Here is a 20,475-nt window from a genome sequence, read left to right as displayed (position 1 = left end):
CATTGTTAGCACTGTTAGGTGTGCAAATGTGATTCACAAGATGAACACAGAGATATCTTTAATGTTAAAAGTGTTCTGACCTGTTGATCTCTGATTGAGTTCCATCAGAAATTCAACAATCACGATTCCTCCATCCAACTATAGTGCATAGTTGCGCATAGTTGGTAGGGTCGGAAGGGACCTGAGCAGATCAAGTCCGACCCCCTGCCATGGGCAGGAAAGAATGCAGGGGTCAAACAACCCCAGCAAGGTGTCTATCTAGCCTCCTTTTGAAGACCCCCAGAGTAGGAGCTAGCACCACTTCCCTTGGAAGCTGGTTCTAGATCCTAGCCACCCTGGCTGTGAAGTAGTGCCTTCTAATATCTAGCCTGAATCTACTCTCAGTCAACTTATGGCTGTTATTCCTTGTTACTCCCAGTAGTGCTTGGGGGAACAGGGACTCTCCCATTGCCTGCTGGTCTCCCCTGGCAAGTTTATGGGCGGCCATCAGATCCCCTATCAGCCTTCTCTTGTGGAGGCTGAATAGGTTCAGGTCTAATAGCCTCTCCTCATAGGGCCTGCCCTGCTGACCTCTGATCATGCCAGTGGCCCTCCTCTGGACCCTCTCCATGTTGTCCACATCCCTCCTGAAGTGCAGCGCCCAGAACTGGATGTAGTCCTCCGACTGCAGTTTGATCAGTGTTGCATAGAGAGGGAGAATCACCTCCTTGGACATGTGTGGATGCATGACAAGGTGCAATTAGCCTTCCTGACTGTGTCCCCACATTGGCAGCCCATGTTCATCTTGGAGTCTCTAATGACTCCAAGATCCTTTTCTGCATCTGTGCTGATGAGAACGGAGTTCCCCGGCCTGTAGGTATGTTGCTGGTTCTTTCTTCCTAGGCGCAGTGCCCTGCACTTGTCAGTATTAACTATCTCTTGAATACCAACATCTCCTTTTTAGACACGATGATCAGTATCCAGAATGATAAATTACAGACCACGTTATACAAGAAACCCACAGACCAACATACATATCTGCACAGAACCAGCAATCACCCTAAAAACACCAAAAAAGCTGTGATATACAGCCAAGCCCTCAGATACCACCAAATGTGCACTGAAGAGAACACCTGGGATTGCCACCTCACCAATCTTAAAAAGGCTTTCACCCAACAAGGACACTCCTCCAGAGAGATAGATCACACATTTGAAAGAGCCAACTCCCTCGAACCCGTATGGAAAATCCTCAAACAATTGCAACCCATACTAGAAAGAGACCCTATTCTTAAAGAGATCTTCACAGAGCTACCCATCCTAGCTTTCAAACAAGCACCGAACCTCGCCAACCTCATCACCAGAAGCAAACTTCTTCAGACCCAGAATACACCAAATGGATCCAGACAATGCCATGACAAGAAATGCCAACACATCTCCACCACTGCCACAATCACTACACCCCACAACAGAGCCATCAGCATTCCTGGATCTTACAACTGCACCTCCAGAAATGTAACATATCTCATCCAATGCACCAAATGCCCAAATCGAAAATATATAGGTGAGACCAAACAACAACTGCGCACCAGAATGAACACACACCAGAAATCCATCAAAGACAGGAATACCCAATTACCTGTGGGGGCACATTTCTGACAAGGAAACCACTCTCTCTCCAATCTCTCAATCCTGATCCTCAAAGGAAACTTACAAAACACTTCCCAGAGACGAGCCTATGAACTCCACTTCATCAACCTCCTGGATACTAAAAACCATGGACTAAATATAGACATTGGATTTATAACACATTATAACCTGCCTGACAGCTGACTTTGCAGGTACTTCTCCACTATTCATCCCCCTTCTCTCCCCCACACCCAGCCTGTCTCTCACCCATTGACTCCTCAATTTACATTTTCACTGACTGCCTGTCTTGTATGCATACCAGCCCAGCCTCTGGCTTTTTTACTTTTCATTCCATCCAGGAAGAGTACACATCAACTGCTGAAACTTCCTTAGCCGGACAAAGGGTTTTTGAACCTGAAAGCTTGCTTAAATATTGTTCTCCAACTATTTAGTTGGTCTAATAAAAGATATCAGATTCACCTAAAGAACCTTGTGTGCCTATGTCCTTAGACCAACACGGCTACAACCTACATCCCTGACCTGTTGTGGTCTTTCTGAGTTCTCTGCAACAGAAGACTTGTTCTTTCATTTATCTGCAGTCAAAAAGCAAGTGAAAACCAAGACCTGGCATTTTCTGAGGGGTGTGTCATGCTTACTAATAAGTGCCTCAAGCCTAAAAAGTTTGAAAACCAGTGATACAATGAATATTGTCATTTCCCACAAGATGCATTAGAAAGGTGGACTAATGTTCCAATTTCCACATTACAATTTCTAAATATGATGAAGAAGGTGCAGAGCATCTTCTGCAAAGTATATGTTATCCCAGCAAATGAGAACTATTTTCTGGAGCTGTCAATTAAAGGCATACACATTATTAAAGGAGGTATATGAAAAATGACAAGTATGATTAAGTTTCAAATGTAGGTGGGTTGCAGAGGTATACCTTAAAAATATGAACAGGTACTGTACAGTTTGAATTGAACCACAATTCATCTGTTAGATTTTAACATTTTCAATAAGAAATGGAGAATCGCAATACTTATGCTAATTAGCTGGTGAAGACTAGTGGTGCATTTTATTGTTTTTGTTTATTGTTTGTTTTAATTGAAAGCAAATGTTTCATGTTGTAGCTGCATTTCTGAACCATCAGGAAGAGTTTAACACTTCATATGCATGTTTGTTTATTTCTTTTTTAAAATATACATATTCATAAAGGTACGCTGATAAGACTTCATGTTTTGAGCCTAATAAAAATGTAAAAATACTTGAGAACTTGAAAATCACACTTACTATTCTTGTTTCAAATTTCGTTTAATATATTGTTCTGTATGGTTTTATAATAAACACATTATTCCTTGAACAGGAATTAAGAGTAAAGCTGCCAGGAAGGGGTTTTGTTGTCAAAGTAGTTCCCGCCTCATGTTTTGTAAGAGATTTCATGGTCCCATTGTAAAAAGTGGATGATTTAAAACGTGTTCCCAAGATAAACTTTCCCATTGTCATTAATGAGGATGGATAATACTGAGTGACAAGTGCATTAGGAATGACACAGAAAGAGCTGTTAGATTTGTCAGAGCATATCACTTCAGGCAATGAAACTTGAGGACATTTATCTTTTTGGTAATTTTTTGTATTGTGAGGACCAGGGCTTGTGATAACTCTCACAGGTGTATTTTATCATTATCTTGATGAAATTTAGCTGGCTTTTTAAAGATGATGCATATGACCTGTGTATTGTAATATTTAACCTTACCCTATTTCTGCTGAGTTCTTTGCACAGAAATAATTCAGCAATAAAAATATTCATTTAATTTCTAAAAATTATTTAAAAATCAATGAACATTTACTTCCATATTTTACTTAATGAGAAATATATATAATCTTATACCTATAGAAATGATTTTTAATATCCATTTATATTTTAGTACTTACAAAATAAAGCTTGTAAACAAGATTTAAACATTAGGATTTATGCATGTAATTTACACTGAATTTAAAAATCAAATTTTTTCCATGGAAACATTTTTTCAAATATTAATCATTGAATAATTAATAATATATGACACTTTCTAGTTTTTAAAATCTCTCCAAACTGCAGCATGCCTATCAATTTCTATTTTGAACATGCAATTGGTCACTTTTTCGCCTTGATTCATCTTCCCTGGCTGCCAACCAAATTTTGCCTCTCTATACCTTTTTGACACTAATAATGACTGAGTTTCTGTTCGTTTGCGTGCAAGATTTCCCAAGCGGCAGTTTGGGGCTGGGATAAACTATCTATCATGATTGCATACAACTAATCTGCTTCAACCAAACCACACAATGATTGAAATTACATTTGACAATTCACCTCTCCTTGGCGTGCCTGAGGTGAACATAGCTACAGACCATCCCTGGAAGGGCATAGCAACTCCTCCATATGCTGGGGAGGATCCTTTTATTTGTGTCAAGAGACTTTTAGCAAAACATGTCGAAGCAGAGATTTTTTTTAACTTCCTTGTTTTCAGCTATATTGCTGTTGCTGTTCCCCAAGCAGAATGTTTTATTTTTGTAAGACATTCTCTATTAATAATTCACTACAACTAGTAAATGCTTGTCTTAATAAGAATTTATGTCGTCTAATGTAAAAGTACATTCATTAACGTAAAAATGCAATAGGTGCATAAAATGTCATTTATTGTTTATGAGAACATTATTTTATTAACAGAACATGTGATAATCAAATATCAAACAAGATGCTTGTTATTCTGACCTTTACCAGAACTCACACCTGCTTTAAGCATTTTGATAATATGTAAGCTAGGAAAAATGACAAGGGAAAAAAAGTGTCTAACACAATTTTTTTTAAATAAATTACAGTAGTATATATTTATTTCAAGGGTTGCAGTTTAACAAACAATAAAATATATTTATTCATGCATGTTTTCTTTAAAAAAGACTCAGCCTTCAGATTAGGACTTTCCATAAAATAATTTTTAAAAATGAATATAAAAGTATTTTTGCAAGGTTTCTACCTTTTTATATAATCTGTTTTGTAATATAGACCTCAGTAGTAAGTCAGGAAAATTCTGATATAGTCGCTTTCTTCACAGTTGTTTTATTTCACATATGCTGAATATGTATTCTTCATGAATTAACAAATTATAAAAATGTTCTTGATACAAAGATATAAGGATTTTTTACTACCTTTTAATTTTAACAGGACATTTTACACTTGGTATGTTTCAATCAAAACACAAAGATATGAAGCCAAATTGCCCTCTCAACTAAATGAATGTCTCTCTATCTATCTATCTAGATATAGAATATATAGACAGAGATATCTCTATGTATGTCTATATATTTATATAACTGTATAGATACAAAGGTAGCCCATTACCACTATTCCCATTCTGTTATGTTAATTCACAGATCTCTCATTTTTCAAAATTCAGATATAATTTTTAGGCCTTTTATTCTCCAAATTAAGGTAATGGTCTTTCTGAAATAGCGGACAGCTTCATACTGTATGTTCCTTACTTCTGGCAGTGTAGCTACAAGTACAGGATCATGCCTCTTTCAGCATTTCAGCTGACAAACCCAAAAGAACAGGACCTTGCTACGTGGTTGAATCATGAAATTTAATAACTAGTGACCCTGAAATAAGGGAGAACTAATTCAGCCACACAGTCATATATAGTTGATTTGCTCCAATAACATACAACGTATATCCTATTTCCCATATTTATTAATTTATTACCAGTGACTTCCTTCTCCTGTGCTTTCTAAGGGCTTGGGTTTATTACACAACATAGTGTCATATAGAAGTATCTGAGCAAGCTTTAAACAAACTTGTTCTGATACTGGAAGCAGTATAGCCACAATAGAAGTAATGCATTTTACCCTAATCAGACTACTATGTTAATGTAGCTATAATGCCTTTGGTACCCAAGTTAGCTCTAAACAAGCTAGCTTGAGTATCTCTACTTGGCACTGTTGTGGTGTGTAAGCATATCTTTACTCTTTGTAAAAAATATTCTGCCTCTACACACTCCCAGAAACATAACTTTTTCTTAACGATGACCCATAATTTAGTATCTTCTTTTAATAAATAGCATGATGATTATGCTATGTCTGTACTGAGTGACTAGGCTAAGGCCCAGCTCTCAGCCCCATCACCTCGGGCCCTGCTGCAAGAAACACATGGGACATGTGGGTTTGGACTGTACCTGAATGACTTCATGTTTTAACAGGCTGAGGATGAGACCAGAAGGATCTGGTGGCCTCAGCCTGCTGGCCGTCTGTAAACTCACCAGAGGGGACCAGCAGAAAATAGGTGAGACTCTGTTCCCCCAGGCACCACCTGGGATAACAAGGAATAACAGCCACAAATTGATTGAGAGAAGTTTCTGCCTTGATATCAGGAGACATACTTTACTGTTAGGGCTGCCAGGCTCTGGAATGGGCTCCCAAGGGAGGTGGTGCTCTCCCCTACCTTGGAGGTCTTCAAGAGGTTGGATAGATATCTGGCTGGAGTATTATGATCCCAGCACTCGTCCCTGCCCAGGGCAGGGGGTTGGACTTGATAATCTGTTCAGGTCCCTTCCAGCCTTAGAAACTATGAAACTAAGAAGATCAGAATTTTTTTAATTGTTCTAATGACTGCCCTTTTTTGCATGTAGCAGAAAGTGGACACATAATGTTGTTCCTAGATGTAGAATTGCAGTTATATTCAGTTATAGTCAGAAAATTACTGTGTAAAAAGTGTCCCCTTCCTTTTAATACACCTGCTGCTTATTATATATTAAGCTATATGACTCTAACTTTACTGACTAAAATGAGATTTTAAATTATTCCCCTCATCATTGTAGAGACAATAAAAATTTGGCGGAAAGATTTGGATTATTTCTGGATTTGCAAATCATCAAAAAAGCGCAAACCAAAAAAGGGACTTGGTCTTAGAATCAGTTTTTAGGTAGAGCAAATAAAGAACATTTCTGTATATGTGAACTGGTTAACTTTAAGCTAAAGTTATTGACAGAGAAAATTTGTAAAGACTTTTTCACAGAGTTAAAATTATATTTTATCTCAAGAGTGCAGAGCTGATCTTACAGGAAGTCTGAAAAATTGTTGTATTCTTTGCTTTCTAGTAGCGGAGGACATGGGGCAGAGCCAGGGAGAAGGGGGGGCAGTGACTGTCTCCACATCCAAGTTCAGGTTTGGGGCCAGGGTCGCAGCTGTAATCATTGTCCTCCCCACTTGTACTCGAATCGGAGACAAAGGGCTTATTTCCCCCACGTTAAATGAAATGAGTGTGTGGTACGTGTTCCAGACCTAGGACTGCACCAGCAGATGCCAAAAATCATTGATTGTCAACATGGGCCCTGTATTACCATGGGTCCAGTCAAGCGCATGTTGGCAGCCCCAGATCTATTTTAAGCTGATTGTCAATAGTGGCCCTGGACAGACCCAGGTCCTAGGGCTATCCCCAGCCTAATCCCCAGTGGGGATTGGGCTGCCTTGTGCCTGGTCTCAGCACTCAGATGAGCACTGGGATTGGACATGGGGGCAGTCCTAGGGTCCAGGTCACAGTAGTCTGCAAGGTCTAACTAGAGATGGCCCAACATCCCAGTTCGGCCCCAGCAATCAAACAGTTGGGATCTGAGGAGTTTTATACCCTAAACCAAACATTGCACATCCTGCTATGTACATCTGGTAAATCCCAATCGTGGCATTATTTTAGCAGTTCCCAGGAGCTGGTGTTTTTTAACACATTTTGAAGAAAGCATAAACTGATTTTTACATACAATAATATAGCCAACAGTGAATGCTTGTTTGTGTTGATACATGCTAGTCTAAAACTTGCAGTTAGTTTTCAGCACCCAGAACTGCTGCAGTGACTTAAATTTTGCTTTCCTAGCAGTGATCATAGAATAAAAGTAACTTTTTGATGAACTGTTCCCATGTAATCATATATCATCATGATTACACCTTACAAGGGCTATCAAATGGCACTAGCTGAAAGGAGGATTCTCTTGACCTTAAGATGCTTAGGTTTTCTGCAGTTTTTATTTTGATTTTTGGTGTAATCAATCAGTAGTTACCCAAAATGAGTTTGAAGTTTGTGATTTCAATCAGAAGTAAAGTGACTATATTATCAAGGTGTGGGGCTTAGTAAAATCCATGCCTCTCCCTCTCCTAATTTCATAAGACATTCTAAAATGAACAAATTTTACGTTAATAAACAAAAGGCAAATAAAGTGGTTAAGATACTTAGTAATGATAACAGTAACCAATTTTGCTAACAAATCATATGTAGAAAGAGTTAGCCACATAGTCCAAAGCAGGTACAGGAAGTTATTTAGACCTGCAGTTCTGGGGAGCTGTCACAGGCTAGTCAGCACTTCCTCCCCTGCCCTGCAACAGCCCAGAGCCCACATGCCCTGTGGCTCCTCTTTGTCACTTCCACCAGCACCCAGCAGCAGCTCAGCACCCACCCCGTGCCCACTCTGGACTTGCCTTGGCTGAAACCCGCACTTACAGCCCCAACCCTGACCTGCCCCATACCTGCTCCAGGTTGCCTGCCCACACTGAGCAGCAACAGCAGTGGTGGTGGCTGTGAGAAGCTGCTGCTGGGCACAGGTGAAAAGTGGCCGCCTCCCCCGCACCACTGCCAGGCCCTTCTGGCTGCAGCTGCCCAGAGCCCATCCCTGAGCTGCCCTGTGGCTCCTCTCCAATGCCACCACTGCCCTGCTGATGGCCCAGAGGCAGGAGTGACAACAGCATATAGTTGCCGCAGGGCAGATGGCACGTGGGCTCCAGACAGCTGCAGCAGGAAGGGCCTGGCTCTGAGCAGAATGCTGCTCAGCATGGGCAGACAGTCTGGAGCAGGTGTAGAGTGGGCCAAGGTTGGGGCTGTGCACATAGATTTTGGCTGGGCCAGACCTCTTCCACTCTGGTCTGGGTGAGTCCAGAGTGGGAGCGGGGCAAGGCGGGGGTGGGGCTGTGAGCATGGGTCCCTGCGAATACCTCAGGGCTTGGTCCAGCAGCACCAGCACATGGAAAGAGCCTCTGCTGCCTGAACTACCTAAAAATGCATTCCAGCTTTGAAGCCACCTCAGCCACACTGTGTGCCTGGGGGTGGCAGGACATACCATGGACCAGACAGAGCCTGGGCCAGGCAGGACCAAGGGACCCACCAAGGACCAGTCTAAGTCTCTCTGCAGACCAGATCCAGCCCACAGGCCATATTTGCCCTCCCCTAGTCTAAAGGCAGGCTGAAGGCAGGGCAAAGTAGCACCTCAAAAACTAACTAAGCTTTCATAGGCTGCAGCCTGTTTTGTCAGACGCTATGAATGGATTTGTAGAAGGTGAGTTTGAGATTACAGAATATACTGTTTTGATAGTGTTCTAGGTTTGTATTCTGCTCTCTCTCGCATACAGTTCAACTTTGGATTTACAAAATTAAGTCCAGTGACCTGTGCAGTGGAGATTGCTCATGTAACAGTTATACAAGCAGGTTGGGCAGTGTAAGTAAGGTGTGGAGTTGGATAAGGTGAACAAAACAAACATCTGTCAAAAAGCAATCTGATTTCTAAAGAAAATGTGATATGTATGTTATGGATGATGCCAGGCAGGCTTAATTATGTATTGACTTCTAACTTATGCACTTAAAAGTTTTCTTTTCATCTTCTCGCTCCCAATTATGCCCTCAACCGTAACTAATTTTGACCCTAGGTTTATTAACTATCTGGATGTGTAATTACAAGAGTAGTTGAACAGTACATTGCATAATGAAAATCTGTTTGTAACTTCTTAGCAGAACCATCTGTATATTACTGTAAACTAAATTTTGGATTGCATTGTTTTAATTACAGAAAGTGAAAAAGTAGCCTTTGATAACTGGTGTTTTTATTTTTTCTTGTATATTTTGTTTCTTTGAAAGACAGTGATACAATTACATTCAACCATTGCTGGAATAATCTTTAAGTTTTAGTAAATGTGAGTATACACACTGTGACTTGTAACTGATGTTCATTGTATTTGGTGTGTACAAATGGGTTTTGTCATTTGTAAGTAAAAAGTCAGTGCTGTGCCAAGCAAACTTAACAAATGGGTAACCCTTATGGAATGATGTTTGTGTCCTGCATTTTAGTCTTAGGCTAGGGACAGAAGTTGTACATAAACTGGTAAAAGTGATCAGAAACGGGTTTAAACCTGCAACAGAACAGAAGTTCAGCACACATTAATCAGTTTCAAAATGGCCAAACCCAGTTTAAGATAAACCTGGATGAATATAGTATCAGACTTAACTGATTTAGGTTAAACCAGTCTGTGAAACTTGTGTCCCAGATCCCCTCCTGACTCAGTTTATGTCCCAGTCCCCCAGCATCCCAAGATATATTGCCCCCCCACCCCTGCTAACCTCTTTTGCAGGGAAGGCAGTCTAACTCTGGCTGTGCTGTTTGCTCCATCTGAGCCAGGACCAACCCTGCCTCACAGCTGTCACAGAGCTGAGCCAGCAATGCCTCTTCCTCCCACTCTGGTCCTGCTTGTGCCTGCCAGCTCTGCAGGACAGTGGCAGGGGGAAGGGTTGGCAGAACAGAGCTCTCTAGCCCTTGCCTGTGATGGTTGTTCTCCTCTCCCCTCCCAGGATAGGCCCTCACAGAACTACTTGGGGGAAAGTGGGAAAGGAGTTCCCCCTCCTGACCAGCCCTCAAGCTCACTTCTGCCCATGTGGGAAGAGCTCCAGCCTCTGGGGGTTTCCCTTGACCAGCCTAGGATCCTCCCCAGCCCTGGTCTGCCTAGCTGTGGGGGGTGATTCTGCTCCACTGTGCAGCTGGGCTGGCATGAATCACTGACGCACAGGGGAGGAGTGAATGAAGCCCCCCCCCATCCCAGTCTTGGCCCCCTAAGCTGGAATCTTCCCAACTGGGGGAGGCTGGGCCCTGGAGGGAGGTTTCCCCTCCCCACCCAGCTGAGCCAGCTTCATAGGAAGAAGGATCAGGCTCTGCCACCCAGCACAAGCCCCTGATGCTACCTGGCACATTTGGTGGCTGCTGCTTATGTCAGGTTTTGGCAGAATGTGCCAGGAGGCCCAATGGGCTTGCATAGAGTGGTAGCCCTTCATAGAGGGAAGGATCAGACCTCACCACCCAGCACCAGCCCCCCCCCCCCCCCCTCCAGGCTGCCTAGCATGTCCTGCCAGAGTCTGGCACCAGTAACAGCTGGCAAGATATGCTAGGCAGCCCTGAGAGCTTGACTCAGGTGGTAGGGCCTGATCCTTCTTTTTAGGAGCCTGCCTGCCTGGGTGGCAAAGGGGGGAAACACCCACAAGGTCCAGGACCACCAGCTGGGAAGACTGCAGCTCAGGGAGCTGAGACCAGGGTGGAAAGCTTTGTCTCTCCTCTCCCCTCTTCATATCAGTGACCAGCACCAGCCCAGCCACATGGGGGCAGTCACCCCTGCTCTCTGCAGCTGGGCAAATCAGGACTCAGAGGATCCTTTCCCCCTTTCCCCCGCATGTCAGTGACTCGTACCAGCCCAGCCCTGTGGGGAGGAGGGGAATTGCCCTCACCACCCTCCCCCCACAGTTGGGCAGACCAGTGCTGAGGGAATCCCAGGCCAGCCTAGAGGCATGGGGCTTCCCCTGTGGTCAGATGCCCAGCTAGCAGAGCCAACACCAGGAGTGGGGTTCTTTCCCATTGTGGGGGCAGGCTGGGAGGTGTGCTCTAGTGCCCCCCCACCTTCTGGCCTGAGTCAGTGCAGGCCTCCACCCTTTCCAATTGCAAACTGAATGTCAGCTCACTTCATTATTGGTTTAATCTATGCAGTTTAGAGAAACCTGTGAAGACTGAATCAATTCCACCTTAGGCTTTTTGACTGCCTATACTTAGCCTTGGTGTCATGATGACACAGATGAGACAAAGATGGGACAAATATCAGTTAGGGTGGAACGGTTCTTATAAAAGAAAACTAAAAAAAAATGTTCTCCCTTGGTTCTGAGCAGATGCTTGTAGAACATACATATATAATTTTTTTTTAAAGGTGCAGGGGAGAACACTTCTGATAGCATGTTAGGGGAATGAACTGTGATAAACTTACCTGTATAGGATTCTAGACCCTTTTTGATGGACTTATGCCTTAGGGCTGCCTAGTCATGGGTGGTTTTCTACATCCCAGGTAGTTACAGCAGTTGGCAGTGTAGGGGCTGACAGTTATAATTTTTCAATACATTAAACTCTATATGCTGCAGATAAAGGCAGAGTAAATTTTAGCCTACAATTCAAGGAAGAAAAGATTTCTCTATCAATTTTCTGTATGTCTAAAATAGGGAAGGAAGAAATAAACTCCTTTTTGAAAATATAGAATATATACTTTTTTTCACATTCACTTGTGGAAAGTATTTTTAAGGAATATATCATATTTGCTCATTATAATTTAATTTTTTTTCTCCTTGTATTACCAGCTACTTTTTATGTTGAAAAAATATAACAAGAAAAAATACCCAGGATTATCTAAGGAGGAAATATAATTCATTTTTATTTAGAGTAGTTCTAGGAAATGATACAGTAAAAATTAACTTTGTATCTGCGTGCTAGAGTGCTTAAGAAATAGATTTAACTTACTATTTCAAATTTTTTCTTAATTCTGTCTTTTGGTAGTTTAGGTGTGTGTATATGGCTTTTTTGTTAATAACTCATAGTTTCATAATTTCATAGTTTCTAGGGTCGGAAGGGACCTGAGTAGATCATCTAGTCCAACCCCCCGCCATGGCAGGAAACAATACTGGGGTCAGCAACCCCAGCAAGATGTTCATCCAACCTCCTCTTAAAAACCCCCAGGGTAGGAGCCAGGACCACCTCTCTTGGAAGTTGGTTCCAGACGCTAGCCACTCTGACTGTGAAGTAGCACTTCCTGATATCTAGCCTAAACCTGCCCTCTGCCAGCTTGTGACTGTTATTCCTGGTCACTTCTGGCCATGCACGGGGAAACAGTGACTCCCCCAATGCCCGCTGATCCCCCCTGACTAGTTTATAACAGGCCACTAGATCCCCCCTCAGCCTTCTCTTTTGGAGGCTGAACAGGTTCAGGTCCCGTAGCCTCTCCTCATAGGGCCTGCCCTGCTGTCCCCTGATCCTGTGAGTGGCCCTCGTCTGGACCCTCTCCATGCTGTCCACATCCCTCTTGAAGTGCGGCGCCCAGAACTGGACGCAGTACTCCAGTTGCGGCCTGACCAGTGCCGCATAGAGGGGGAGTATCATCTCTTTGGACCTGCTTGAGGTGCATCTGTGAATGCATGACAAGGTACGGCTGGCCTTCCTGACTGCCTCCCCACACTGCCGGCCCATGTTCATCTTGGAGTCAATGATGACTCCAAGATCCTTTTCCACCTCCGTGCTAACAAGAGGGGAGTTCCCCAACCTGTAGGTATGGTGCCAGTTGTTCCTCCCCAGGTGCATCACTTTGCACTTGTCTGTGTTGAATCCCATCCTATTCACATTCGCCCACCCTTGTAGCCTGTCTAGGTCTGATTGAAGCCTGATGCTACCTTCTAGTGTGCCCACATCTTAGTGTCATCAGCAAATTTGAACAGGGTGCTTTTTACCCCCTCATCCAAATCACTGATGAAGATGTTGAACAGTGCGGGCCCGAGGACCGAGCCCTGCGGAACCCCACTGTCCACGTCCTTCCAGGTTGAGAAGGACCCATCCACTACCACCCTCTGGGTGCAGCCCTCCAGCCAGTTGGAGACCCAGTTGACTGTGTGGGCGTCAACACCACAGTGTCCCAGTTTCTTAATGAGAACAGGGTGAAAGACAGTGTCGAATGCCTTCCGGAAGTCCAGGAAGACTATGTCCACTGCTAGCCCCGCATCTAATGATCTGGTAACCTGATCGTAGAAGGCCACCAGGTTGGTCTGACAGGACCTGCCACTGATGAACCCATGTTGGTTGCCCCTAAGCATGCAGTCCCCAGCTGGCCCCTCATGGATGTGTGCCAACATAATTTTCTCAAACAGCTTGCCTAGGATCGAGGTAAGACTGACTGGCCTATAGTTTCCTGGGTCCTCCTTCCTCCCCTTTTTGAAGATTGGAACCACGTTGGCCCTCTTCCAGTCCTCTGGCACCACACCAGAGCACCACAAGTGCTCATAGAGCCGTGCCAGGGGTCCTGCAATGACCTTGGCCAATTCCTTAAGGACTCTAGGGTGGAGATTGTCCGGGCCGGCTGACTCAACTGAATTTGTTTGGTGGGTTATTGACTACAGCTGTGGCTGCTTGCAGACATGGTAGGGAAGAGGGGGAATGGTGCTTTACTTTAAACTCTGCACACCCCCACATCAAGCCTGTTGGCACTAGATTTATGACCCAGATACCTTGTTCCAGACGGACCCAAACTTGCAGACCAACCACAACCTCTGTATTGGATAGTAGGCAAATTTAATTGATACACAGTGATAGCAGATGAGAATAATGCAAACAATTCTATATCTACCAGTCATACAGTTATCATAGAGGGAAGGTGCATCTGGCCAGTCAGTGAGCTTCACCCTGAAGTTCTCTCTTGAATGTCAGATGTCAGCAGCCTGGAGATTGAAGGCCAAGGCCCACCCCCCGCAGTGGGGTGGGTGAGACGAACTGGTGGTGTAACCTCAGGTTCCCCTCTCAGGGACACTTTGCTGCTCTGAAGTCCCTCATTTTTTATTCTTTCTCCTCTCTTATGATTCTTCATTCCTGGGCATCATTGATTAGTTTCCCCAACTTCTGTATAGATTGGGCACTTTAGTGGAGCTTTTAGGCACTTTTATCTAATAGCTGATTCACTTTTAGCTAATAGATAAAGTGCCAAAAAAGCCCCACTAAAGTGCCTGGTCTATACAGATGCTGCAGAGACAGGTCAAAGTAACATACTGCTGCTTCCATTAAAACACAAGGTTTTTTTTCCATCCACGTCAGTCAGAACCCTATATGCTCAACATTTAGTAATATACCAACATAAGCTGGTAATTTTACAATGCTGTAATTGTCTCTTTCTTGAGGATAAATTTGTAAAAGAAAGTAAAGGTAAGACTAAGAATTTAAGATGTTTCTTCCACCACCCAGTGCTTATAATTAAGACCCTTTTTCAGAATAAAATATAATTAAACATTCAAAATGTAATGAAAGCTTTGTTAAAAAGTAAGCAAGTTAGATTTTTACTGTTAATATTTTAGTTTGATTTTCAAATTACTAGAGACTTCCTTACCTACTTAACAATGATTTGTGACAATCTTGTTAAGTACGCTTTGGGCGTGAAATAGGTGATAACTAAATCACCTTTGTATTAAAAAAGCGTCATTTTAAAACTAGTTTTTAAATTAAATTGTTGCTTCCAGAAGCTGAAGAAAGGCCTTTAACTTGCCTTTAAAAAGAATTATGATTTTTGCAAGTGAGAATACATAAGTATTCAGGTAAAATATCCCACTGCAAAAATGTGCAAAAAAGTTCCGTTTTGGGATTTGGACTTGGAAGGAAGTAGATTGTTTTGTTTTTTGCAAGCAGTGAAAGTTGTTTATATACAAGATTCCCATAAATACTAAACTACTGGATACTGATAATATTTGTAAAAATGTGAAGATTTCATATTGCCAAAAGTGGGCATTAAGATACATATTGCTAGGGCCTGGCTTACACTGTAGGCCCAGCTCACAGTGCAGCAGCTCCTTTAATGCTGGAGTTCCTGCCCCTGCTCCCTGGCTCCACCCACTGCTGATTGGTGGAGGGGCCCCATTGCTAGCTGCTCACTCCTGGTGGCCAGGAGCGAAAACTGCAGTTCTTGCCTCTTGCCACTTGCTGCTGACCAAACAGGAGGCAAAAAGCATGACATTTAAAACCTCAGTTTTTGCCTCCCAGCAATCAGGAATGAATGGTGGGGCCAACAGAGCCCTTCCTCAAATCAGTGGGGAGGGGGAGGGGGCTCATGGGGAGAACTCCAGTATTAAAGGAGCTGTTGCACCATAAACTGGACCTGCAACTTAAACCAGGCCCTACATGTTAGTAATTCAAGTTCCTCTGCAGTCAAACGGAGCTGTACACTCAACTATAGTTCAACATCTTTCAAAACTGGGTAAAACTATCATCGTAGTGGCACATAAAATCAACAGAGAATTTTGTAGCAAGTGTCATTACAGCCAGTTTTGTAAAGCTAACACTCGTGACTTAAATAATAATAACTGTATTGAAAATAAAATAATTGCAAAGACTGTTTATACTGGAGACTGCCTTCAGTGGCCCAGTAGGACCCATCTTAGTAAGCAGCTTGCAGGAATCAAACATACTATGTTGCAACATACTATTTCTAACTTCTCAGGCAAGCTGTGTTAAATTTCAGTTCGAGAAAGAACTGGTCACGATATGAGTTATTTTATCTCTAGTTCTAATATCAGATCCTGCCTGCAATTTTTAATTGACATATTCTATTAATTCAGGTTACTTGAGGCTTCAAAAAACACACTGGTTCTAAAGGAGACTGGGTTGGATTAAGTATGGTTTCTGGTACAGCGAATGATCACGGAAGAGCACCTCCTCATGACTTACACACATTACAATGCAGTGAGCATTGACAAAGTATAACAGAGCCACCCAATGCTTCCTTACCCATTTCGTGAAACATGAAATTTGTGTTGTAGCATTCTGTCAGTATGTAATGACATTATTATATGTTTCAGAGTTTGCATTTTGATATCACAGTATTGGCTGGTTTTTTTGGGTGAGCATCTTTCACACCAAGCAGCAATGAAGTATTTTCCAACAGTTTTCCCAACACTGTGAATTTTGAATGTAAAGCATTCTTGTTCAGCATTCTGAAGAAGAATAAAGAATGCTGTACATTCTAGCTTCATTCCAACTGGTGGTCCAATAAAAGATATCACCCAACAAAATCCTTGCCTCTCACTTATAGAACAGTTACGTAATTCATTTCATTCTGATTACCTATTACACCCATTATTGCGGCCTGAATTTTTTTAAACTATAGATAGATGTTTTATTTCCCCAAATGTTTCCTCCACTTCATGATTTATTTGTGTAGTTTTGAAACAAAACCATTCCTTGATGGATTCTGTGCCTGTAGGCTCTGAAGTTAGCTATATATAAATAAACCACAGAAAACATGTACATCTAACAAGCAATCTAACTGACTTGGCATAATTTTTGTGCTTACTGTACATTACAAAACTGCAGGTGAAATTCAAACCCATACTTGAAGGATTCCAGTGCTTGTACCTTTGCTTACACAAGGGCTGTCCAACTTTTGGATGGCCACATGTCCTCTGGCTACATGCCACATGGGCAGCTTCCTGCACACCATAGATCCCCTCCTTGCAGCATGGTGGCTGCCCCTATGCCACATAGGATCCTGTGGTCCTTCTGAGCCCACTGGCTATAGGTTCCCACAGCCCTGCGTGTCATACCATTGCATCCGTCTCTGGGGACAGGGGCAGGAGATAGAAGCTGGAGGAGGAAAGAGAAGCCTGGAGACCCTGGAGACAGCAGCAGAAAAGTGACTGGGGAGCAGTGCCTGGATTAGGAGCCTGGGGTCTCCAAGTTAATCCTTCAGCAGCCTCATAAAGCCCACAAGCTGCTAGTTGAACATCCGTGTTTATACCGAGAAGGTGAAGATTCCCCTCTCAGTCACAGGTCTGTCGTGGAGAAAGATCTCATGGTATTCTAATTTGGTGTCATGGAACAGGCCTCTAAACTGGATTCCTACCTTTAATTTAGGAGCACCAGTTGTGCAGTTCTCATATAGTCAATCATTTCTTCAGTGCTCTTGAGTACTTCCACTCCTTTCTTTGTCTGGCACACTGCAGAAAATGAGTGCTGACCAAAATGTGAATTTGTTTAGATGCATCTGTCTCACTGTGTGATGATGCACAAGGTTTGGAGAATCATTACAGGTCCTTACCAGCTCAAAGAGTTCCATAATCTAGCAGTGGGAGAATATTGCATGAATTATTCTCTTAAATTATAGAACAGAAATGAAGGAAGAGGGTAAGAGGAGGAAAAGCATAATAAGAATATTAAGGTTACAGGGAGACCAGGAACCTAGGTGACAAAAGGGAGAATTTGCTGTGGTGTACAGAAAAAGGGAAGAAAGAAAAAAGAACAAATATAAGGAGAGGATTAGTGGAGAGAGGTGAGGGTGGAAGAGCTCACTGAATAAATTGGCTAAATTAAATAAAGGAATTGGAGGGCAGAGAGGCGGAGAGTAAGGGAGAGGAAGCTAATCATGCATTTGAGGAGTTAGGAAGCTCACTAAGTTACGTGGGGGAAGGTTGTGCAGCCTTCTAAAGAGATGATTTACTAAAATAGTCAAGGGTAAGTTTTGACTCCTCTATTTTTCTTAAGAGAAAGACGGTAATTTTAATTATCAGCACAAGAAGTATGCAACACTTTAACCTCCTACAATATTTAGTGCTACAGTATTTCCTAAGTATGGCAGTTCGTTTCAGATGCCCTACTCTTGTAGATTTCTCAGACTTTAAGAAGCATTGCAGTCCAATCTTGGTGATTTTAAATTCATTTATTGCTTCTACTGGGATTTAAACAGTTCCTAGGAAGCAATTATTATCTTAGTACAAGTGCATGAGATGCTACCTGTCAATGAGTACTTAGGGAATCCTTAATATGCAGATCACTGACCTGATAAACTGTAACAGCTCCAAGGGAGTTGTTATGGTCTGTCACATCAATGAGTACTTAGGGACTCTTTAATATGTGGATTATTGGGACAGTAAGAACGGCTGCAGTCCATTGTGTCAGTGCAGCTGTTTCACATGAGCACTAAGATAGTATACTAAACAGCCTTACAAAATGTAATTGAAAAGCACTGACTGTGCTTATACAGTAACCACAATTTTAAATGAAACAAGAATCTTTTTTCAGTATGCTTTTGCCAAAACAGCAAATGAAGGCTCTAATCAACATCCTAGACTTACTGCCTGTGAAGATTCTGCGAAAAGAATAGCCATTTTAAGTTCATTTGGAGGTATGCCAGAAAGAACTCAAACATCTCTCTGCCTGTCTTATTTTTCTTGTCACCCTCTCTGCAACTTCAGAACTGGGAAAACAAACACCTAGAAACTTGTTCCTGAACCAACCTTTTATTTGTTAATTTTTTTACATGGAAAATATATTGACACCTAAATATTCTCTTGGTAAGTCACAGATCAGATTCAACAGTTAGAACTGTGTTTTAAGAAATTTGTAACATAAAAGCTAGATGAATTTTAGCTGTGATATTTCTGTTACATTATCCTCTAATCTTGTTTTATTTTGTATTATTCACATTTTTCTGCTTTAAAATAAAGAGCAGTATTGGTAGAACTGTACTGAGGCTGCCAGCTGGCATTCTCAGATAGAAGCATGAAGTTGGGTTCTTTGTACTATTCTCAAAAGGGTCAGAAATTCGATTCAGATACTGTGCCAGACATGCTGCATATTTTTCCCTCAAATTTTCTATTAATGCATCAGTATAAATGGCTCTTTCCGACTGCAAGGGAGGATTCTTACACGAGATAGCCTTACTGATTGATGGTGTTAACAATTTGTTTTTTTCTGTGTATTTTGTGGAAATATAGTGAGCTTTCAGTCTCATTTTTCCTTTGGTTCTTTCTCTAAAAGAAGTAAGGTTGACAGTTTTTACTATTACTGCATGAAAAACAAAAATGAAAAGTCAGAATTACAATGAAATTATGGTGTCTTCTGTTTGGATGAGAGTTTTAAGTTCTGTAGTGCCAGCCAGATGGTCCCATTAACTCCTATTGCTCCAGAGAAGCACTTCAGCTATATTATTATAATTACTATTATTTTTCTAATGTATGTAAAACCATATTTCCTGTTGTAGACTGAAGAGCGAACAGTGACAGCCATCCAAAAGTCAGCCATCCTCTGTCTGAAATGAAAGTTTATTACAATGAATCAGTTCATCCTGGCCAAAGCAGAGTTAAAAATATTTGTCCAAACTTTAGAACATATGCATGTTGCAGGTACCTGACTAAGGCATGAAAAAACAAAATTCAGATATGTGCCTTAAAATTCAGATTTTAGTAGGCACTTTCATCTAATCAGTTTACCAAACTGTAGTCACCTGGAGCAGTTCTTGCCTTTCGTACATGCTCCTGTTTGGGAAATGAAACTATAGAGATCTTCAAAGAATCTTTTGCTCTCTTTGAATCATTATTAAAACCAATATCTAGCATTAATTATCTAATGATTTGCACAAATGCAAATTAAGGGGTGACTGGCTAGGCTGCACTACTGCAGAAAAGGCCATAGTGTTTTTGGTGGACCTCAAAGCTAAATACAAGTCAACAGTGTACTTTTGTTCCAGAAGTTGAAAAAAGGCCACAGCATGCTGCAGGCATGCTCAACCCCGTGCTTGTAGGCTAGAACTAGCCTACAAAGCCATGTCATCTGGCCTGTAGAACTTGTAGGGCCTGAAAATTTGACATTGGGGGAGTGGTAGCAACATTAATTGCCACTTCCCTGCTAACAGATTTCCAGATCCGTGGGGAACCCAGTAGGCCAGATAGTATGGGCCCTGCACACTAGATCAGAAGCACAGGGATGGGGTGGCATGGGGCCCACTCCAGGTGCTGCCCCTCCTCCCACCCCCTATCTAGGGATCCAGCTCATGGACTGGCCCAATGCCACTCATCCAGCCTTCAGGGCTAAAAGGTTGAGAGCCATTGACATTCTGGTTTATACTAACAGAAGTGTTGCCTGTAAATCAAAGCTCAGTTAGGCTCCGGAGCAGTGAGAGACGCGCGGGTGAAGCCCGCTGCGCCCCCACTCCCCCGAAGCCCCCCAGACACCCCCTCAGCAGCTGCAGAGCCCCCTGCCGACC

The 20,475-nt window shown here is 42.4% G+C and overlaps 1 protein-coding gene across 2 annotated transcripts in view; it reads left to right on the top strand.

The window, feature by feature from the left end:
- Positions 1 to 20,475, top strand: part of ELP4 (elongator acetyltransferase complex subunit 4) — a 259,081-nt gene that overhangs the window by 141,376 nt on the left and 97,230 nt on the right. Inside the window, exon 10 of one of the 2 annotated variants that reach the window (XM_090032798.1) lies at positions 944 to 2,847. The exons of the other annotated variant lie outside the window; for it this stretch is intronic. Coding sequence (XP_089888924.1) covers positions 944 to 952 — 9 coding nt within the window. The 3' untranslated portion in view covers positions 953 to 2,847. Of the gene's footprint in view, positions 1 to 943; positions 2,848 to 20,475 lie in introns of those variants that run through there. 2 annotated transcript variants of the gene reach the window in all.

Source organism: Crocodylus siamensis, chromosome 2, assembly GCF_052110815.1.
Source record: "Crocodylus siamensis isolate JL-2025a chromosome 2, ASM5211081v1, whole genome shotgun sequence".
Lineage (NCBI taxonomy): Eukaryota > Metazoa > Chordata > Crocodylia > Crocodylidae > Crocodylus > Crocodylus siamensis.
The sequence above is the reverse complement of the archived record's forward strand: the minus strand, read 5'-3'. Positions and strand labels throughout refer to the sequence as shown.